This window comes from Podarcis gaigeae (assembly GCF_964106915.1).
Source record: "Podarcis gaigeae genome assembly, chromosome: 5".
NCBI classification, from domain to species: Eukaryota; Metazoa; Chordata; class Lepidosauria; order Squamata; family Lacertidae; genus Podarcis; species Podarcis gaigeae.
Genome location: NC_139681.1, coordinates 46,968,297 through 46,991,619, shown reverse-complemented (window position 1 = coordinate 46,991,619; position 23,323 = coordinate 46,968,297). Strand labels below are relative to the sequence as shown.

General features: G+C 42.3%; 2 protein-coding genes across 44 annotated transcripts in view; both read left to right on the top strand.

Moving 5' to 3' along the window:
- The window catches only part of TACC2 (transforming acidic coiled-coil containing protein 2), a 155,384-nt gene extending 153,749 nt beyond the window's left edge, over nt 1–1,635 (top strand). For all 43 annotated transcript variants that reach the window (XM_083741135.1, XM_083741170.1, XM_083741132.1 and 40 more), the window contains one exon: nt 1,120–1,635. In XM_083741135.1, coding sequence (XP_083597261.1) covers nt 1,120–1,185 — 66 coding nt within the window. In that variant the 3' untranslated portion in view covers nt 1,186–1,635. The remainder of the gene's footprint in view (nt 1–1,119) is intronic.
- Nucleotides 1,636–9,222: 7,587 nt separating this feature from the next.
- Nucleotides 9,223–23,323, top strand: part of BTBD16 (BTB domain containing 16) — a 28,799-nt gene continuing 14,698 nt past the window's right edge. The window contains exons 1-10 of the mRNA XM_083741385.1: nt 9,223–9,513; nt 10,282–10,348; nt 12,408–12,567; nt 14,809–14,926; nt 15,842–15,918; nt 16,022–16,165; nt 16,499–16,624; nt 17,251–17,365; nt 18,597–18,666; nt 19,575–19,705. Of these exons, the coding sequence (XP_083597511.1) occupies nt 9,395–9,513; nt 10,282–10,348; nt 12,408–12,567; nt 14,809–14,926; nt 15,842–15,918; nt 16,022–16,165; nt 16,499–16,624; nt 17,251–17,365; nt 18,597–18,666; nt 19,575–19,705 (1,127 nt within the window). The 5' untranslated portion in view covers nt 9,223–9,394. The remainder of the gene's footprint in view (nt 9,514–10,281; nt 10,349–12,407; nt 12,568–14,808; nt 14,927–15,841; nt 15,919–16,021; nt 16,166–16,498; nt 16,625–17,250; nt 17,366–18,596; nt 18,667–19,574; nt 19,706–23,323) is intronic.

Below are 23,323 nucleotides of genomic sequence, written 5' to 3'. Positions count from 1 at the left end.
GTGTTTGTTGTCCAGCTTGAGTATTCTAACTGGAGCTGGGATTTGACCATTGTGAATTATGGGATGATGTATTCAACACAGAGACCTAGCTGGAACTCACAGTTCACCGGATCAAAGGGCACCATGTTAAGTTTATCACCATTGTCCATGGAATCTCTTATGGGTCATATGTACCGTGTAGGCTGGCATCACATAATACAAGAAGTCACCTTTGAATGTCAAGTTAATATATCTGGAAAAATTCTGCTTTCCTATTTTAAGTGATATGCCTATTACATGAACTGTATGTGGTGACCATAGCAATTGGATTGCATATATGGTATATAGATACAGTATGAAAAACAGCTATTTTTAAAACCTTTTTAAAAATCCAAATGGGCTCTGCATAGATCCCGTTATTTAGAGACAGAGCTGCATAAAATCAATCACTGGCTTTAAAACTGTAGAGTTCTCCCTTTGCAGGTACAAAAACTGATAAAGCTGCAGGCTGTGTTTTGAGCTTGACACCTTGAACAGACTTGCACCTTTAAGTAAAGATCCTGTCATAAAAGCATACCAAAAGCATGGATGAACCAAATTTATACTTGTTGGACCTAATTTGTTTTTTTGTTTTTTTAAAGAAGCCCAAGATCCATCAACCAGAGCTAAACGCAAAAGATACATAGTTAGAATTAAATGTGCTTTGAGCACATTCTGTACACAGACATTTGTTGACAAGATCAAAAGTGGAGCTCACAGTCCTTTCCCACAAAAGTCCACTCCTGGTTCACTTTCTTCATTTCCGCAGCCTTATAAAAAGTGCTATTTTGCAGTTGCTAAACAATTGGGAGTCAGAAATCTTGCAGCAATCTTCTGCAGATCTTCCAGAGATCTACCTTTTGCCACTCCTGGCCTAAAGTCCCTTTGGAGGCATTGGTACAGCAGCAGCTGCTACTGTTTCAGTGTTGGAAAGGTTTCATATTGACATCATGACAAATGCATGGTGCCCTTCTTTCCATGCTGAGACTATGCTCCCAGTGCCATCATCAACTTCTCCACTAGTGCAGTGACTACTCGAAACGTAAATACAGCTTTGCACTAACAGATGTTTCCTTGCTTTGTTGTGTGTTCTTTTTTCAGAATAAAGAAATAGAAGAATTGACGAAGATTTGCGATGAACTGATTGCCAAAATGGGGAAAAGCTAACTTTTAACCAAAATCCTGGATTTCAACCTTGAGTGCAATATGACCATTGGCACACTGATGTCCACACATTGATGTGAACAGGATCTATTTTCACTTTTTTGTATGCACTACTGTATTTTTCTTTCTTAATAATGATTGATTTGATTGTATGCAGTACTAAGAAGACTATCAGATTCCTTGCTATTGTTTGCAATTTTTTCCGTAGAATAATTCATAGCAAGTTGATCTCAAAAAGTTCCTGTATCAGGGAGATTTGTCAGATTCTTTAATAAATTGAAGTTGCTCATCCTAGCCTTTTCCCTTTGTACATGAGTTCCCATGTTGGATGTCCTTTTTTTTTTGGATTTAATATAAATGTGTATTACTTGCATGGGGACTCTCGCCTTAAGGAATGTACATTTTATCTGCATTTGCTGATTTGTAAAATAAAAATAAAACTTGAAAAACGAAGGGGATTGTCCCATCAAGTTGTTATTATCAACAAATTTTCATTTCCAACTGGGTAATAGGTATGTCTTTATTCCACTACTTGCGTGTGTGCTTTAAATGGAATTCTAGATCCCTGATGGAGGGGGTACCCAGATATTTAACAAACAGCATGGCATCCAAGTCCTCTGTACCTTCATGAGATGAAACTCATTTTTTTTCTTTATGTCCAAAAGAAGCAGCACTAATCCCCAGAGGCTAAGTAGTAAATATATTTAGGGGTTTAATCATTGATCTGGTGACTAGCACTGTTCATTGATCTTGCTTATCTTGCCTTTAAGACTTCTGCAGTGGCATTTTCACAGGTAACTTGAAACTTGCCAGAATTACCACCTGTGTATCTTTGATCTCATCACCACTTTGATTCACAAGTGAAGCTACCTTTGGTGTAAGGTCACCTCTATCCTCTGTGGGAAAGGATATAGCGGTGGGAGAACGAGAGAGAGCTTGGGCGTTGTAGTGGTTAAGAGCGGTGGACTCGTAATCTGGGGGACCGTGTTCGCTTCCCCGCTCCTCCACATGCAGCTGCTGGGTGACCTTGGGCCAGTCACACTTCTCTGAAGTCTCTCAGCCCCACTCACCTCACAGAGTGCTTGTTGTGGGGGAGGAAAGGAGAATGTTAGCCACTTTGAGACTCCTTCGGCTAGTGATAAAGCGGGATATCAAATCCAAACACTTCTTCTACTTATAGCCAATGAAATTGTCCTGTCACTGGCCCCTGCATCTTCACCAGAGGGTTGGGAGAACCCTCAAAACACATTTGGGGTAGGGCGTGGTTTGCAGGGAGAGAAAGTCCCAGTGTGCAGGCAGGGATGACTTCATTGGATACAAGCAGCTATGTGTATGTTAAGTGAGTGGGATTGTGTGTGGGTCTGGCCCCACAGAATAATGCAGCCCTCAAACTGAAAAAGTCTTCCCCACTTCCAGTTTAATCTGAAAGGCAAATCTCCACCTATCCATCCCTGAGTAATATGAAAACGGATATCAAATGGTTTACGTTCATGAGGTTTGCTTCTAATTAAATATAATTATAGACTTATTTGATGTTGTGGCAGATAAAACATTTTCTTCTAGATGATGATTAAAATTTATTTCCTGAGAAAGTTGTAGAGAAGAATTACATCTGGTTTGAAGGACAACTGGGAAGAACTAGATAAGCAGCATTCTGCACACCTCTTTATCCTCGGCATCATCCTCTATAGAGGATTAACTATGCTGAATAAGCATTAGAGCTTTAATGACAAACAGTTTGCTTTGTCTAATGATACATTTCTTGGCTCTCCATGATGAAGCCATTTGCCAGCTTGGTCCTCCTCAGTTTGCTTTTCACCATCCAAAGTAAGTCATTTTGCTCTATTTGTTCTCTCTGCTTTATGGTACCTGGCACATTTAGCATTTCTTCATCTCAGATGCATTATTTTGTTGGTTCCAGTGCTTTTCTTCTAGAAAAGAAAGGTGCCGGTAGATGTTACAGTAAGTGCACCACTTTTCATCAATGCTTTTCAACTAGAAAAAGGGTGCTGGTACTGCATATTCTTGAGTACCCCCAGAAAAAAGCACTAATTGCTTCCATGAATGGGGGTTTGCTAATACTAGGGAATACTTTTTGCATAGCTTTCTGATGCAATAGTTACAGTGATGGCCAGCTCTTTGATGTATATTTAATTGGTGCCTGCTAGAACATCTTTGGGAATGAATCAATTTTTAGTTAGGTTGCTTAAGTTATCTTCCAAATGCATATGGCTGATTAACATCCTATACCCTTTTAAATGTGCTTGTGGGAGCAGGCGGTTATTGTTTTATTTTGTTCTTGTTTAAGTTTTTATTGCATATTTTATGCTGTGAACAGCTCTGAGATCTTCAGATGAAGTATAGTTTACAAATTTAATAAATGAAAAATAAATAAATATCAGCATTAAATTTTCACAGGGTTGTTCCTGTTGCTGATCTGCTACAACAGATAAACAACCCCCTCCTCTGAGTGAAGCTCGGAAACCATTCATGTTGAAAATGTTTCTCTTTAGATGCTGAATATCTAGTTTTTAAATCATCATTCAGATTTGCAGACACGAGCAAGGGAAAATAGTACAGTACCTTGCTGAAACTGAAATTCACAGGATTTGGAATTCATAATTTCTCTTCTTTTCCTGGTTGGCATTATAATGTGAATAGTAAAAGTTGCATGCTACTGTTTCAAAGTTTTTTGCAAGATCTCACTTTTATTAGGAGGCAAAGTAGACATCACACTTCTCAAATATGTTAACTCTGTTAAGTGTGGGGTAAATAGAAACAAGCCCAAGATGTTTGTGAATTGATCTGCCTCTTCACACAAATTAAAACCCAATACAATGACTTCTTACTAGATTCTCCATTATTCTTTGGCAATGTTTGTGTGAAATATAAGTCAACTTGCCCTTTTTATTTGAAGCTGATTTTCCATAGTTCTTTGCATATAAGGCCTTCATCTGTTTTTAATTGATGACAGGCGAAGCACTGCAATGCTATACATGTGTAGGTACAAGTGATGAAGAATGTAACAGACAAGGTACTGAGCAATGTCCAGGGAATTCTGATGCCTGCGCAATCATAAGAGGACAGTCAAGTAAGTGGTTGTATAATGGTCATAATCAAAACTATTTCTGGTTAATTTCAAGCAATGGAAACGTCTGAGAATTTTGCCAGCCAGAAGGGGGGGGGGGAGAGGCCATAACACAGAGAAAGCAGAATCCATTTGCATTTTATCTTTAGCATTATTGATAAATTACATTTTGGTCCACTTTTGTCCTGAACTTTCAAATATCCATAAATACAGCATTTAAAATCCATGATTCTGAAGGGCCGTTTAATCCAGATAATTTAAATTTATGGGAATGTTGTCTGTATTGTGTTCTTTTCCCTTATCTTGTTAAATACTGTACTCTCAATTACCGGTAACTGAGTAAATTTCATGCCATCAGAAGTCTAACTTGATTTTCTACTATAAGGAGACAAAGGATAAATGTGCTATTGTTGAAGGTCTGTATTTCCTGTGGGTTTTAGCAGGTATTGCATAGATGATAATATAGCAAGTTACCGGTACTTGAGATGTTAACTAATTTATCTGAAGATTAATATATCAAGTTACTTTGATGTTAACTAATTAATTTGAAGATATCAATATTGACAAGATACCAAGATATAGTATGAAAGCATAGAATATTTCCAAGAGTCTCAGTAATAGTTGAAATAATCACAAGCACATTTCAGAAGCTTCCTAAGGAACTGGAGCTAGCCTTTCAATAAACATCTTGCCCAAATGATGTCCCTCTCAGCTGTTCCAATGGAGAAGAGGAGATGCCTTCAGGAGCTCTCCACACCCAAAGTTAAGGAAGTTCAGATGGGGGAACTTAAAACTGTAGTTTCTGTCTAATATACCTTTAAACCCATGAACTTGGCTAGTAATATCTCTCTTTAAAAGGTCCTTGATAAACACTTCAACAAGTGAGTTATTTTACTTCAGGTTATGACAAATTAAGATAAGTATTCACTTTATTTTCATGTTTCTTTCCTGATTATACCAACCTTTTGAACTTTTGGAACATTCATTTGTTGTCTCTTGAATTTACTCTTAAAGTTCAATTTCCCACTTACATGTCAGCATTTCCTAAACAATGAGTTTCCACAGACAAGACACTTGACTTTAGGCAAGGTTTGAGTTCTCTATCTGATCCATCTTCTCTGAAACCCGAAAAGCATTTCCATCACATGTTCATCATATCATATTAGCAAGCAGTATAAACAATATCAACAGTACAACCAAGGTTGCTTTCTCTTAAGCTCCTTAAAGTTCTCTCTTTCCTCTTCTGGAGATGTAACTAAAGCAGGTGAACTAGTATTTTGTCATTGTCACCCTTTATCAATATTTCTATGAGATAAAAGGCAGCAATGAAGCAAAGATTAACAATGAACTATTTAGGCTTCGAGCCTAAAATAGGAACAAGCAGAAACTTGGGATTAGAACATCAGTCTATGTTTTTCTAACATCCACAACCATTTTTCTGGATGGCAACTAAATAAAGGGAAGTCTTGAATCTTCTAATAGGCATGTAAATTTGTAGCTACACTTCTCGACTGACAAATAAAATAAAATGCGTTTTATAAAGCCAAATCAATGTAATATTGTTCCTTAAAATGGCAGTGCTTTCACCTAGGATAAGCAGTTTGAAGATGTGAGCCTAGATGTTCCGATTCAAGCTAATAAGATAAAGAAGCAGTTAAGCATGGATGGTGTAATATGTTCTGGATTTGTCTCTGAATCTATTCTAGGTGGCATTATGAAGTCGTGTTCGTATAGGTCATTCTGTGAGCGAGCGCGGAGGGAAGGTTCACGGGCACCTGGAGTGAGTGTCCACTGCTGCTATTCAAATAATTGCAATGCCAAAGGCCTGGGCACAAGACATATTCCCTCCTCCGGCTACTTCTCATTACTTCTTTCTGCTCTCTTGTGGCACTTCTTTTTTTAACCCGGAATGGAATTTGAACAGGAACGGAAGATGGAAAGGAAGCTATTCAACCAGAGCTACAATACTGTATTTGAAGGACTGATATCAGGAAACCCAAATGAACACTCGCATGACCATAGGACATTACATTAAAAAAAATAATCAGCGGCAGTTAAAGATGTTGGTTGGAGCGGAGGGCACAGAAAAGCAGACATAAACCCTGAAACAGTTCAGTATCAATCCTATGTATTTTCAGTCATTGAGTATTTCAAGGCTATTGTTTTAACCAGATGTGTTTCAACCATATTGTTGGTTTTAATATGATTCTATATTGGGATAATGCAAGAGCAGGTTTGGGGAGACCGGCAAATGGCATTGTACCTAAGATGCTAAGTAACATAAACTTGTAATATTAAGCAGAAGAAGCACAGGATTAGCACAGGATTAATAATGGTTAATGTGACAGTTTTATGTTTTTAATCATGAAGGTGAACCACTTTGGGAAAGCTTGCCCTAAATGTAATATAAAAATACTGGAAATAGATAATCTAGTTAGAAGAGTTAGTTCTGTCCATAAGAAAAACCCATGAGCTGAATCAATGTGTAAATTGGGCTGGGCTGATAAGCCCAATCTTTCACCAACAATATGTGCACCATCATTCCCCCCTCCTCGTTGTTAATTCAGCATGTGAGCATTTCTCATGAACTGGGCTTTATTTGGCAATTAATCCCACAAACAAGCAAAACATAGCTGCCAGCAGCAGCCTTGCAATGATGTATATGAAGCTTTACAATCTGACAATGGTGAAGAGCCTCTGTGTGACCAGCAATGTCATGAAATTTGCTTATGGAACAATAGAACTTAGCAATCCTCCTCCAGGAACTCTTTCTCAAGGAACTCTCCTAACTGGAACTCTTTGTGATGAATGGTTTATTGGAGAGGAAATAAACAAAACGATTTGAAAAGATACCTAAAGCCTGATTTTATAGAGTTAGTTGAGTAGCTTTGGTACCATTCTGCATATTTCACAGCCGACTGTTGGAAAATCAAGTCCTTAAAATGGCCTTGTGGCATTGGATGGATATTACGAAAACATGATGGGCAGAGGGAGTACAGCTTTATCTAGGATGATCCCTAGGGTAGAAACTGCAAATCCAGATTAAGCAATGACACAGTTTCTGGTCACTAGGCTTCTTAGGTTGCATTCCTATACCTACCTACCTGGGAGTAAGTCTTATTAAATCCAATAGGACTTGCTTCTGAGTAGACATTAAGAACATAAGAAGAGCCTGTTGAATCAGGCCAATGGCCCACCTAGTCCAGCCTCCTGTTCTCACAGCAACCAACCAGATGCCTGACGCAAGCACAAGATCACTCTCCCCTCCCTAATAGGGAAGATGTAGCTCTATGTATAGAGTTGTGCTTGTGAACAGACCTATCAGTTACCTTGTGTGCCCCTATGAATAGCCCACAGCTATGTATTCAAGCTTTTGATCGTTGACTCCTTTTGACATGGTTTCATTGTGTTGTGTGCATTGGCCGCCATGCTTCCCTTTGGATAGAGTTCTACATAAAGGCACATCTGTACTGAAGCGTTAACTTTATGCCTATGTATATTATTGTTTATGGTGAAAATAAATGTGTTCTCTAAATAGAAATGAAATGTAGCTGTACAGTTTCTGACTTGGGAATGCTAATAATTGCATGGGTTCTGCTACCTAAAGTACTCCTAAACCAAACTGCCCTGGAGGCCTAACCCTCCTAGTGATAATGTATTTTCTAATTTTATTTACACAAACATTTATAGACCACGCACAGATATAAGATATCAAGCTAAGGTACAACAGAATATGCAGTTCAACAGAACATAAAATACACATTAAAATGACAGACTCATCTTTTAAAAGTTTAATAAACTGAGGAGGCCTGTCAGCCTAAGAGATGCCTGGAAATTTTAGGATGCTTGCCGAATCTCTGACGGAAGAGTATCAGAGTTGTTTGGCTAAGAATGATCCCAACCTCCACCACCCAACCTCAGATTCTTAGAAGGTGCCCTTTCCAGTGCAAAAGGAAGGAACCTTCCAGAGGAAGGTGATATTCTGTTGCCTCAGGTAAGCCTCCACAGTACAAGGCAAAATTCCTGTGAAAATTGGCTGTCTTGGGCTACTCAGATAGCAGTCATTGGTCAATGTAATAGGTTGCTGGGAACAGAAGCCGGTTCGACTAGAGCTGGTACTCCAATGTGACAAACTTGTTCCAACAAAGGTCAGAGCTAGAAAGGACTGAATTCTCTCTGTAAGAAGTGCCCCATGCTCTGAAACAGGTACTCTGGCAAGTAGGACTATGAGACTAGTCCCTAGGGCAGACATCTAAGGAGGCTTGGTTGGCTGCTTGGATGCACATGCTTGCTGGGTCTAGAATTTAAGTTGGGAGATGCCACACTGTCCTGAACCCCTGGTCCACCTGGCAGCAAGTCAGTATATCAAGTCCCCAGTTCAGCGTCAATCGCATGCCCAAAGTCCTGCAGATATCCTGGTGCATCCAAGCTGAGTTCCATCAACATGGACAGCACCTCAGCTCTGCTGCCCTTTTGTACTTTGCATGCTGATTGCAGTATCTGGGCTTCATGAGACCTGTGATCCTCACCTTGTTCTGAGCCTACTCCAGCTGAGGAATCACACACCTTGCCTGCCTCAGCCTCCTGGAGTGCCCTGCCCGCTGCTCCCTACACCTCACAGCCCACCATGTTCATGGAGACAGGAGCACCTCTTGCTCTGGTGATGGGTCCTCTTGTTCTGGTTCCTGTGCACTGACCCCCACCCCCTCCATCATCCCATGAGTACTTCCTACATCAACTCCTCCTTCCCCTATCTCCAGCTTGCCCAGTCCCAGTCCTGGCTACACCGTTTGCTGGGATCGTCTTCCTCCTCCCCTGCCAGTTCATGACAACATACTTCCCTCTGAAAGGTATTTCTTTGCAGACACTTTCCCCTAGTTTTGATCCAGAAATGAAGATATCCTAGGGCCATATTGTGATGCCACAGTCGTAATGAGATGACATAACAGTGTTCTGTATGTATGCAGACATCACCACTTGTTGCTGCTTTTGAGGGCCTGAAGTCATGCTTTTTCTGGGAGAAAGGTGGAAGGGATATGGGAAGGAATTTATAAGCCTTCTTTCAGCAGCCCGTAATCATCTCTCACTGAGTCTTGACAGAAATCCAGAGCAGCATTCCTGAACATGGCTACAAAAATGACTCGCTACAAGCGTCTCCATGGGAAAACCCGACATTCCTTGGAATTGCTTCAGCTAACTTCTTTTGTTCCTGAAACACCTGCTTTAGATAATAAAGAACACCTGTAAGTAGTGGCTAACGTTTTGAGAGATGTATCTGAGGTGCTTTTCTTCTGGGGGTCCTCAAAGGTATGTGGTACTGGCACCTTCTTTTCTAGAAGAAAAGCACTGGTTAAAAGTGTGGCATTTACCGTAAAAACATCATGGTGAGTACTGGCACCTATTTTTTCTAGAGGAAAAGCACTACGTATTTATAATGGGTGGTACTACTGAATGGTGAAGGGAAAGAGCTAAAGAGACCTCTTTTGCTTCTAGATTCCAGAACGTGTGATGCATTCTAGAAGGGATGGGCTGTGTTCTAAAAGGAAGTGGGGCGACAGCATGTCATTGGCTACTGCTGTTTACTCAGATTATGATTATTTTATTTTACTAGATTTCTTAGTCACTAGTTATCATGGTCTCCAACTGTCATTTAAAAACAAAAACGAAAAAATACACCAATACACTAATAAAAATTCATATAAAACATTAACATTCTCATACAAACACCTACAATTCATGCCTACAGAAAACAATGCCACCATTGCCATAAAAGCCAAAGGAAGTTTGGGCAGCCCACCAGGAGTTACCCATACCAAAAACTAAGATAAACTGCAAGTCGGGAAACGAAAAGGAAGAGAAATGGTGACTTAGTTTTTTTCTATATACACATGAAAGAAAAGAATCAGACTCCTCCTTGAAAAAGGGACAATGTGACATTAGGAACATTTTAGTTTTGTCTTTGTGCTCTTCCTGAATGCATACAAAACGGATGCTGTCTTTTTCACCTCCAGTTACCTGCTCTCAGCTCCCTATGTGTCTCTGGGAGGACTCTCACCAAATGAGAAGGAGATAGCTAAGGTAGGTGTGTGGGTGTTTATGATAGCTTTGGATGACTAAGACTTCGAAAGCAGAACAGAGCTGCTGGCTAGCCAATCTAAGCTACTGGTTTAACTTACTTTACAGGTCTGTGTATTGTAAAATCATGGACTTTGGCTTACAACTCTAATGAAACACAGATAATCGTAGTCTTGCTAGAGCATACTACAGACAATACTTCGGGTTCATCATCACCTCCCAGGTTCTTTGCCGGGCTGGCCCAAGACATTTTGCTGCATGAGGTAGAGTGGCAAATGGTGCCACGTCCTTCTTCCAAGTCACAGCGCAGAGCCAGCCAAGTTATTATGATATTTAAGGCAGAGAATCCCACAATGTTCTCTGCCCCCGGTTCCATTCCCACCAGTAGCATAGCATCTCTTCCTCTCCTATGTTCATTTGAGATTTTCCTGACATGCCTTTGGCCTCCTCCACTGCTTCCTTCAGGTTCCTGTTTCTTAATCCACAGCCTCCTTCCCGCTTGTGACTGTGTGGCTGTGCTTCTCATCTTTCCTTCCACCCAGCTGCTTACAACCTCTGCTGATCTGAAGTCCTCTGTGAAGTTTGACCTGGTCAAATTGGTCTTTCAGCTCCTCTCACACCGACTGTTGTGTGGGGTAATCATATTTTATACATGACCTTTCACCTTTAGAAATGAGAATGTTTATTAACATTCTGCAACTTCACATAAAAGTCATTCCATTGGTGGGCTGACGTAAACACAGACTGCATATGGGAGATACAGTGGTAACCTTTGAGGAGATACCAGATTAAAATTTCCGAAGAAAACCCCCAATTGATAGCCATTTCAGCTGACTGATGGATCAAAATCTGGCAGTTTGAGGAGTGCATTGCATGGTGAGGTTTTTTGTTGTTGTTTTTTGGTGGTGGGGGGGGAAACGTTGAAATGGCAACACCACAAGGACAATAAATTATGCTGCAGCAGATAAAAAGATGGACTGAAGACAGGTTTGTGATACTTCTTGTCCCTACCCCAAATTTTCATCAAAAAATCCATGTAGAACTTCACCAGCTCAATGGTGGGTGGATGAGGTATTTGGGGGCCTTTTTGGTTTGATTTTAAAAGAAAGAAAGAGACCAATATAATATTAATTCTACAAAGCAGAGGTGTGCTTGTTGATATCACCTGGGAAATTGTACAAGTCCCATTGAAACACTATTAGCTCCCTTCAAAACTCTTCCACTCTCAGGGAGAATTCTCAAATTGCTTTGGGCAATATTTTGGTGTCAAATTTAGGTGAAAGGTGTACTTTTTAAAATGATCACTTACTGAAGTATAGGCAGCAGCTTGATTTGATACCTCTTTCAGCTGTGTGGGCTCTCAGCCTGGATACTACTAGTAATTCATCTCATTCTTCCTATTCCTCTAATGTATCTACTTATTCAAGCCCAAATGAAGGTGATTATAGTGGTATCTTGGGTTACAAACACCTCAGGTTACAAACACATTGGGTTACAGACTCCACTAACCCGGAAATAGTACCTCGGGTTTTACCTCAGGATGAGAACAGAAATTGCATGGTGGCGGTACGGTGGCTGCGGGAGGCCCCATTAGCTAAAGTGGTACCTCAGGTTAAGAATGGTTTCAAGTTAAGAACAGACCTCTGGAATGAATTTAGTTTGTAACCAGAGGTACCACTGTATTTTCTTGACAGTTTGTGTAGGGAGAAAGGAATGTATAGCCTTATAGCATAATTATAGCCTTACAGACCAACAGGACACAAGGGCAACCTACACACTCACACCATTGAGCTATTTATTCACATTATACTTTTTACGAGGCATAGGGAAATTATTACTGCATTTGGATCCCACCCTTTCTCCAAGGAGCTCAAGATGGCATTCATAGTTTTCCCTTTCCTCATTTAATCCCCACAACAACTCTGTGATGCAGGTTAGGCTAAGAGGCAGCAACTAGCTCAAGCTGAGCTTCAGGTATAAGTGGGGATTTGAACCCTGGTCTCCTGGGTTCTAGTCTAACACTCTAACCACTACACCACAGACATTCATGTCTTTGTTTAAGGTTGCAGGACCTTTGAAAAATCGTTCTTTCCGCAAGCAAGCCGGGCTCACCAATCGCTGGCAATTTCCATTCAGCCCAAGTTGTGACCTCCTGGGAATTTCACAAGCGAATAAGGCCACCCGGGTTGGTCTCAATGAGACCTTGATGAGAATGATATCAGGTATGGTCATAACTGAGAACATTGACTAACTGTTTGATTGGAAACCCTCTCTTTCTGCTTCTGCTGGGTGACTGTGAAAGCTTTTGAGCTTCTTGGTAAGGTTGAAAATAGGGCACTGCTGCCCATAGAAAAGTAAAGGTAATTCCACAGTGTGTCAGTTTCTAGAATCAAGACTGTTTTAAATTTACCTGTATTCTACAAGTCTGTAGCATTAATCTCTTGAGCGGTCTGATTGGAATTAGCACTTCCAAACTCTTCCACTAGAGAGCGATTATGCATCTGTAAGAACTTGACTGAACAAGCCCTGTATCTTTAAGTATACAAGTGTAAAGAGAAGCACGTTGTAATTCATATTTCTGTAATTTGCAGAAATATGAAATTCCACTATTGCTGCTATGACATTCTCTGGAGTCTGAAGCCTTCTTTGCTGCCTGTCTCTGAACTGGATGGCATTCTCCATAATTCTTTGCATGCTATTGCAGCTCTCACTAGAACATCCCATCCCTGCAGTTGCATTCCTTGGAAGCCTCTCTGTCATCACCCTAATTTGTGTGAAATGTGGAGCAGGCAGGGAGGCCCTGGGAGTCTCATCTACTCAGGACACAGTTCCTGGTCCAGAACAAATACCAGGGACTGGGATTAGAGGGAAGGTTCCACCTAATGCTGAAGAAACTAGCCAGGAAAGACTCAAAGGCTGAGTACACACCAAACCTTTATTCACATTCAAAATGCATTGTCCCTCCAAATAATAATAATAATAATAATAATAATAATAATACAGTGGTACCTTGGGTTACATACGCTTCAGGTTACAGACTCCGCTAACCCAGAAATAGTACCTCAGGTTAAGAACTTTGCTTCAGGATGAGAACAGAAATCGTGCTTTGGTGGCGCGGCGGCTGCGGGAGGCCCCATTAGCTAAAGTGGACCTCCAGGGTAAGAACAGTTTCAGGTTAAGAACGAACCTCCGGAACGAATTAAGTACATAACCAGAGGTACCACCGTAATAATAATTCATTATTTATACCCTGCCCAACTGGCTGGGTTTCCCTACCCACTCTGGGTGGCTCCCAACAGAATATTAAAAACGCAATAAAACATCAAACATTAAAAACTTTCCTAAACAGGGCTGCCTTCAGCTGTCTTCCAAAATTCAGATAGTTGTTTATTTCCTTGACATCTGATAATGACACCATGTGATTGGCAAGTCACTGCCCCTGCCCACCTGTCCGATTTGGCTCGACCAATACTAAAAAAAAGCCCCTGGAACCAAAAAGATTCCCCACCCCTTTTATAAAGCATTGCCTATCCATTCAGGATCACATCTCACCGAGTGCCAGCTTCATCCCTAAGCACTTTTGCGTGGCTATAATGTGCCCATGAACTACGATAATAATGCCTCTTGCTTGCCTGGATGAAAAGGTGGGTGGTGGGTGGGTGTATCTAGACATCACTGACCTTTTTGTGTGTGGAATGTAGCTTACTGCACAAAAGTAAGTCATAGCTGTTGCTCCACCTCAACTTGCAACCACTTTTTGTATCTGGTCCTGCCCCCGAGTGGCATGTGGCCTTTGGAAAGTTCCTGGTGTGGGAGTGCAGCCCTTGAGCTGAAAGAGATTCCCTTCCTCTGATGTGCACTTACATGTTAGATTGCTCTAGGATTTCTAAAGATGGAAATGTCAAATATAGAAATATTATATATCTTACTATATAATAAAATTGTAAGGAGCTCGGCGGACACGTGAGCTGAACCTGGATGACAGAAGAGCAGGCAGGCGGCTCAGACAGGCAGGTAGGCCCTTCCAACTCAACAATCCTACAATAGATTCCTCCCCCTCCAAGCATATCACGCAGTTGCTTTACCTTTCCTTTTGTATTTCGTGAAATTTTTGTATTAATGGGTGACATCCTATGATATTTGCTTGCCTGCAGAAATCCACTTGTGCAACAGGACTTTCCGTTTTTCTTCTTCGCCCAACCCCAGCCCTACATCCTGTTCCCAAGGGTCTCCCAATTCTGCAAAGCAGATTTTTGGGAGTTCCGCAGGGGGAGTAGAGTAAGAAGTCTCATCATTCAATTTGTACTAAACTGGACTCCACCCTGTTTATATAAATATGTGTTAACCATGTTTTGTCAAACTATTTCAGGATGGTATACAAAAGTGTGAATTAAAATACATACATACAACATATAGACATATAGCATTTTTGTTTTGTTTTGTTTGTTTCTTTAATCCTCCAGCTGACACCCCCATGTCTGTGAGTGCAGAACGAGAGGACCGAAAGGAAAATGGAGACTTTCAGAATGCGTATGATTTGAAGCATTTGCCAAGCACTCCAAAGCACAAGCATAGATCCAGGTAACTGCCAAATGCCCCTGACATATTGAAACTTGGTAAACGGCCTTCAAAGTGGAATTTCCCCATTCTGTCAACCACCTGCATCTCCGCTGTAAACAAAGAAATGGTGTGCATGGATGCATGTGTTCTGGAACTTCCCCACCCCTCCACAGGCCCAACAGACACCATCCGCCCTGTGGGAAGGAAGAGGAAAGAGAGGAAGATCGACAGAGGCAGCACCAGGGGCTGCTCCATTCAACTTTTCCCTCTCCCACTAGTCAGGGTCACCTGCCTTCTGTGGGACTGTTTGTTTTGTTTTGTGAGCGTACGAGTCTTGGTGTAGCTGTTGAGTTTCATCAATGTCGTTGGCTGCTTTGAGGGCTCAAGTTTAAAAGCAGAATATAAAGCTACTAAATAAATAAATGTCCTGTCCCACCCCCCGATACAACAGCATCAGCAAGAGCCAATGAAGTCTCATCAAGGGTGTATCCCAGTGGGAGCACTGATTTGGCTCTGCTGATCTGCCAACTTCTCAATTATCTCCCTCTTCTCCCCACAAGAAAGTGGCAGTGACTCAACTGCCAGGGGGCTGTTTGTAGTGCCTCCCTCTGCTACCTCATCCAGTACATTTCAACTTACAGCAGCGGTAGCCCAAGTGGTGCCCTTCAGATGTTGTGGACTACAATTCCCATCAGCCCCAGCCAGCATGGCCAATGGTCAGGGAAAGTGGGAGCTGTTGTCCGCAACATCTGGAAGGCGTACCAACATCTGGAAGCCTTTTTCAGCGGAAAGAAAACATTATTCCTTTCAAATTTACTGAAACATGTCGATTAGCTGGCATTTTGTAACCACAGATGCAACCATTTGATATGCATGAAAATGGAACAATTCTAAGTGACTTAAATCTTGGCTTCTTGTTTCTCTTTCTCCATTGAGGGTTTCATCCCTGCACAGAACTCCAAATGAGAGCCTGTTTTCTTACACGCAAAAGATCACAGAAGGCATGGAGGCAGGTGGGTAGCACTGCTTGAGGCCCACAGGCTGCTGGAAGTGGCCTGTCATCTCCACAGAAGCAGCTCCAGTTTCACCAATCTGTCTCTCTCTCCCCGCCCTCAGATGTAACCCTGGAGTGCTTGGGCTTCCAATGGGAACTTCATCGCATGTACTTCTTCAAATCTCAGGTCCTCTCACAACTTCTTGCTGCGGCTGTTCAGAAATGTGACTTACAAATAACAGAAAGCAAGCCCCAAGTTGAAAAAGGTACTGGAAGCCATTCCAGAGATGTGTTTATTCAGCCATTTGATCGATCGAGCCAGACATATAAGTCACATCTTTTTGTGTGTGTGTTTGTTTAAAATATTTTTTGGCCACTTTTCTGGGCACATGCCTGTCCAAAGTGGCTTCCAATCAAAACCAACAAACGATAAAAAGACCATGACTACAAAAGTTAAAACTGAAAACTGCCACTCAGCAGCACCCCCCTCCCTTTTTTTGTTAGAAAAACTGAGGTGGAAAGAACATAATTATGCTTATTGTGCCTTTCATGACATAAATCCCATACTAGTCTTCCTTCATTTCTCATGCTTTTGGCAGAAACCAGATGTTATAAGCAGCGTCTCCTGAATAGTCGCAAAAGCAAAGAACCTCTCAAACAGAAGAAAACGATGCCTAGAGTCACAATTGCATTGGAGGTTAATGATCCAGACGTCACACGATTTGGTAATCTGTTTTTACTTTCGATATGGACACTAGCTACAGATAAAAACAATATAAGTTGGCCATTTTTGGTACGTGTTAAGATTTTGCCCTGAAAGGCAAAATGTGAGGGGCTGAGGAAATAGGTGAGGAGTCTTATTAGGGCACCTGCACTGCCAGGAGTGGCTCAAGATGCCTTTTGCTGACTGAGAAGAAGGACAAGATGGCGCCCTGCTCCTTCCCACATTGGCTCTACTGAAAGCTTGAAGATTGGTGACAGAACAACATCCTCCACCACACTGGAAAGTAGCAGGCTACTTTAGGGGGTGGGGAAGGTCACAGCTCTGTGGTCCAACAGAGGGGAAAGGACAGAGGGCTCACGAGAAATGGCTGGCCACTTCTGCCAATACCTAAACTTGTTTGGTATTACACTGCCGTTTACAGTTATATACACTGAACAGCTTGCCTGTTATAGGGAGAGGGGGCAGGCCCACCGGTAATGCTAAGTCCATAGCACAGTATTGCCATTTCACTGTATGGGAATTCAGATCAGGGGACAAGAGGGAACCATTGCCCTGCACTTTTAAGGCTTGATGAATTTACTGATGTATTTGCATCTCCTTTTGCATCTCTTTTTGATGTGAATGAAGCCTTTGCTGTTGCGCTCAAGAATTTATACAACTCTGAACTCGAAGTGAATGAAGAAGATGTTCTGGGAGTCCTGGCTACTGCAGAGGTATTACAGTTCCCTAGCCTGTTCCAGAAGTAAGTAGACATTGGCGCACCATCCTGTCATTGGCTTTAGATGTGGGGACTGGATTGTATAACAGTACAAAACACTGGCCTCCCTCCCTCATGACTTGGTTCTGTGAAATGTCAGTTTTTGTCAAGCATCTGGTGTTGTGCATCTGGAAGTAATGTACAAAGAAACATTTGCGCAGCTCAGCTGTAGGTCTGCCTACCAACTATTCACATAGACAGTTGCTGCTCTGCGGAGCATTGTGGCACTAGCTACATTGCACAAATAAATCAGTCGAGCAGGACCTCTGGCCATTATTAGTGACTCTGGTGATGTAACAGTGTTTTGCACCTCTCTGTAGCCCAAGTTCAAAGCCAACGTTATAGCATTTCTTCTTGGCAGAATTTTCTGTGTCTCTTGGCACGACCATCCTAAATTAGGCATTATTAGAGTGAGAGAATGGTAGAAAAATGTCCTCCTGTCACCCGGCAAAAGCACATGTTGACGCCCTTAGCCTGCCAAGAGATGTGGAATGAATCATCTGGGTTGTTGTTTTACTGGAAGAGTTGCCTATATTTTTAAAACTGCCTTTAAAAAAAAAAAAGAGTTCTGACTGAGCTTGACATGCAAGTCTTGGCAAAGACCATTTTATCTCAGTAGCTGGTGAAATCAACATATTTTTAGGACACAGTCATATTTCTTTTTCATACCCATATAGACATATCCACAGAATTTGAGCATAGAATTTTCTTACAATACCCAAACGCATAGCAGACAGGCAAACAACTTTCCAAAATGCATAGCAGAGTAGCTGGAAGTAAGGAGTGTTGCCTAGGAATCACAAGAACCTATACTGAATTTCACAGAATGATTTTTAATTTTGTTTCATTTTTCGTGTGTTTTTATTTATTTGCAAGTCATATTGGTACCAACCCTCAGTCACATCCATTTTGGCCTTCTGGGGACAAACATTGCTCTTAATCAAGGGCTTTGCCATATAAATAATTAAACTGTTTGGTGATTGGCCATATAAATATTTGTTTTAAGATGGTCCTTTCCTACTGCACTACTGTTGGAAAAGATGCTGCTGTTTGAACTGGGTTGGGTTGGGTTGGGGGAGAGAATCCAGGTGTGGTAGCAGTGATATTACTGAAGCTTTGCCCAGGAGATTGGTGAATGGCTCTCCTGCTTCTTTTTCTCGATTTCTTATGCTCACAACTCTCATTAATAGCCTTTTCTCTCTTCCTGCCCCCCAAGGTGTGTGCAGGTTATGAGAAGAAGCATTTGCCCAGCCAGCGTCTGCAGCTATTATTCCGCAGGCTGCAAGGTGAGCTGTAAACCTGATGGATTTGCATTTAGCTGAGCCTGGTGAATGTTCATGGACCCACTTGTTCCTGACATTTGCACCTCTGCCATTTTCTAAAGCCCTCTTTGCATGCTTGGCTTTTCTCTGTAGCAACTGGGCTTCTGTTTTCTTGATCTTATTCCCTCACCCTCTGATTGCCTCTTGTGGGGGCGGTGTCCAGAGAACTTGCTTCTATGCATGCATTGAACAAATGAATGGAGGTTTGATAGGACACTATCTGCCACACCCATTCGCTTTGACCTCTGACCATGCCCACTGAGAGCCCCATGTTCAGTGTTTATGTAAAAGGAGGCTACATGTTTGCATTGACTGTGTAGCCACTGGGGACACAATCTCTCTCTCCTCCCTCCCAGGTGTGTGGGCTGTGGGTGTCTGAACACCCCTTTAGTGGTGCAGGAAGGAAGTTCTTAAAGAAATATGCCTGTCTCCAAGACAGAAGGTGATAATCTTCTGCAGAACAGTGACAGAGGAACATAACCGGGTTTGCATTAAGTGCAGACTCAGCAGGAAAATAATAATTTAGGATGAGACTGCTGGATCAGGCCAAAGCTCACGCAATCCAGCAATCTGTTCTCCTCACAGTGGTCATCCAGATGCCTAGAGAAACCTCCAAGCAGAACTGGACTGCAACAGCACCCTCCGCACTTGAGATTTCAAGCAAATAGCATTGCCCCTGACAGCAGCAAATCTGGACAATATGTGACTTAATCGTATTCACACTATACATTTTAGGTGGGCACTTAAAATCCAATATTTTTCGTACTTTTAGTTTCAATCTGCATATGATGTCTCCATTTCCAGTTTCCACCACAAGATGGTCCCAGAGTTCAGAATTTCTTTGACACTTTTCTCCCCTTCCTTGAAATCAGTATCAGCAGCCCACCTTGATCACCGAATGTGAAAGATGGATAGAGGTGAACCTTGTCGCACAGCTTGGCTCTCAGATTCACCTGCGGCAGCTGCCCCTGGAACTACTGCAGAAAGTGATCAGATCTTCAAGGTCAGAGGGACGTGCAATACTTTGTTCTATAAAAGGATGCTTTGTGCAGGCAAATCAGGACGAAGGCTTAATAAACAGGTCTTTGAAGGGTTCTGCTGTCTAGAAAGCTACAGGAAGTGGGATCACAAGTCCATTGGGTTCTTTTCATTGATGAAAATGGAGAGCAGGAGTTCTGAAGAGAGCAAATGGATACAATGCTTTCATAGCACATCAGTATATATGGGGAATAGATACGGACCTGACAATATATATTCTGCAGCACTGCCTTCTGCCAGATACTATATACATCATAGGCATTAGTGTTTTGGGGCTTTATGTAATACTATTCATATATTTATAACCCTCCCTTTCAGATTAAAAAAAAAATCTATGTGGCTTTCACATTAAAATAATATAATAATATGCACACATTACAACAAGAGTTTTAAAACAGCAGATAAAGCAACATAAAACTCCCTCCCCCCCCCCAAAAAAAAATCCAGGAGAAATTAAAAGGTTCCAAATCAGCAGTGAAAATATAGCAGCCCATTTATAAAACTGAACCTCCCTGGATAGGCCCATTTGATACAGTGCCACTGTAGATAAGCCTCTCTGTGTGTGCTGGCTCTGGATGAGGAATTTGAACTCCCAGTTCTGGAACTCCCATCCAATAGCTTTAATGGATAAAACAGGTTGGGACATAGGTAAGGCACAGGTTACAAGGTGCAGCAGGTACATAAGAGGTATAAGCACGTGGTTAAGTGCAAGCTAGGGACACAGGTGGCGCTGTGGGTTAAAGCCTCAGCGCCTAGGACTTGCCGATTGAAAGGTCGGCGGTTCGAATCCCTGCGGCGGGGTGCGCTCCCGCTGCTCGGTCCCAGCGCCTGCCAACCTAGCAGTTCGAAAGCACCTCCGGGTGCAAGTAGATAAATAGGGACCGCTTACCAGCGGGAAGGTAAACGGCGTTTCCGTGTGCGGCTCTGGCTCGCCAGATGCAGCTTTGTCACGCTGGCCACGTGACCCGGAAGTGTCTCCGGACAGCGCTGGCCCCAGGCCTCTTGAGTGAGATGGGCGCACAACCCCAGAGTCTGTCAAGACTGGCCCGTACGGGCAGGGGTACCTTTACCTTTACCTTTAAGTGCAAGCTAAGACATTGATCCAACAAGCGACAGGCTCCCTGCACCTTCCTTTTGAAGAGTACGGCAGGCGCAACTCATAGTGCAACAAGTGGTTGTCATCTTGGGACTAGGCAAGTAAATGGGCACTCATTTGAGCGGGCTGGGTCTGCAAGGTTTGTTCATGTTGGTGTTGGCGTCTCTCTTATCCTTGGATGGAGGTGCTGGCACTGGCTGGGCCTCCAGCTTACTCTCAGTCACCTCCACAGAAAGGGGAGGAAAGAGTTAAACCTCACATCCACATAAATAGCTGCTGATAGATATAATTGCTTAATATTTTTGACTGTCCACCATCCAGTCATTTCTTAAGAGGTCTATAAACAGTCATTCGCCTACTCCACCCAAGTAATAAGTTGGAAAGGCCCAGGTGCTAAGCTATGTGCTGTGAACGACTGTTCGCTTTTCAAAATCGCAGATTTGATGGATGCTATTTCCTCATGTGGGACGCGGGTGGCGCTGTGGGTAAATGCCTCAGCGCCTAGGGCTTGCCGATCGAAAGGTCGGCGGTTCGAATCCCCACGGCGTGGTGCGCTCCTGTTGCTCAGTCCCAGCGCCTGCCAACCTAGCAGTTCGAAAGCACCCTCGGGTGCAAGTAGATAAATAGGGACCGCTTTCTAGCGGGAAGGTAAATGGCGTTTCCTTGTGTGGCTCTGGCTCGCCAGAGCAGCGATGTCACGCTGGCCACGTGACCCGGAAGTGTCTCCGGACAGCGCTGGCCCCTGGCCTCTTGAGTGAGATGGGCGCACAACCCCAGAGTCTGGCAAGACTGGCCCGTACGGGCAGGGGTACCTTTACCTTTACCTTTTTATTTCCTCATTCATTTTGGTAAGCAGGAATGATCAGGTGCAACCTTTGTTTGGAGAAGGAACTTTTAGTATAGAGGGAATATGCCCATCAGATGGAGGCTATTGACTCTTGTGAGCAAAGGATTTAGTAGACATGACGGTTGGTTTTCTTTGGATTCTGCCACTCCACAAGTTGTTTTTAAAATGAAACCTAATATTGACTTGACCAGAAGTTCTCTGTTTTATGGCCACTGTAATTGCTCTCTTATGAAAACCACTGTCCTAGCGGATGTGTTATGAAGCAGCAACCTAATTCCGGGGAAAGTCTTACTTAACTTGAGCAAAATAGATTGTTTTTATGCCTATGACATGTCACACTGGGAATTTACGTCTGTGACATGTCACATTGGGAGTAAGAGCCTGCCTTGTGAATTAGATTTTCTGTGTGTGACTTAGCTTTGCTAGGGCGTTAAAGGTTTCTCACGTGGATTCAGCAGGTTTCCTTTGATTTGCAGACTGATTTCAGGTATCATTTGAATCTGCTTTAGATCTTTGGCTCACCTCTGTCCACTGTCTAGTCCTGGCTGGCAGGGGCTGCCCAGTGCAAGGTTTTTTCCCTAATGCTCATTGATGCACTGAAGGAGGCACAATTTTCACCGATAGGAGAAGTGGTGTGGGGGAGGCTTAAATACCTTGTCTTCGCATGTTGCATTCCTGAGAACAATTGTCCCTATTCACCTTGTTTTTGTTTTTTTAAGCACACAATGTGATTGCTAATCACATAATTATTAAGGCCCAGAGATTTTGTCAGAAATGGCAATGGGGGCTTTTTACATTCAAAGCAGGTGATCTACCTCGGAGCTTCTGAAATGAAGGATGTGCATTTGTCAACTACATTTGACAATGTTTCAGATGTGGCAACACTGTGCCTGCCCTTGTTCTATTCTAGTGATGGAGGTCTGGAGCTAGATAGGAGTCAAATAGTGCATATTAGCAAATACGCCCCCCCCCCCAAAAAAATAAGATGTAGGGTCAGCAAAGAACGCTTGATCATCATGAGAATTGAGTTGCAGTGAGCACAGATGCCAGTTCCTGTGCTGTTCTACAGGGAAGGCTATCACAGCAACATAGGAACTCAGTAAGAACGTTGTTGCCTCATACTAAGTCAAACCATTGGTCCATCCAGCGCAGTATTGTCTAGAATGATTGGCAGCAACTCCCAAGGGTTTCAAAGAGGGAGCTTCTCCCAGCACAACCTGGAGATTCTGGGGTCCTGGGACCTTTTGCCCGCAGTATAGATGTACATCCACTAGGGATGGAGGAGAAATTCAGTACACATTTAAAGTCAAATCTATCAAATGTAATAATAAAAATAAAAATAAATTATTATTGGTGGTTCCCAATATAATAATCATAACAACAACAACAACAACAATAATAATAATAATAATATTGCGACAAAGCATCAAACATTTAAAACTTCCCTAAACAGGGCTGCCTTCAGGTGTCTTCTAAAAGTCTTCTAAAATTTGCACTTTCCAGAACAATACGTGAACAGGTACCTACATGCACTTATTCAAATTTCATGAAGTTCTCCAAGCAAACAATGATTACAAAAATGCATATATCAGTGGGAAAGTGTGTGTGGAAATGAAGATACGAGTGAAAATACATACAAA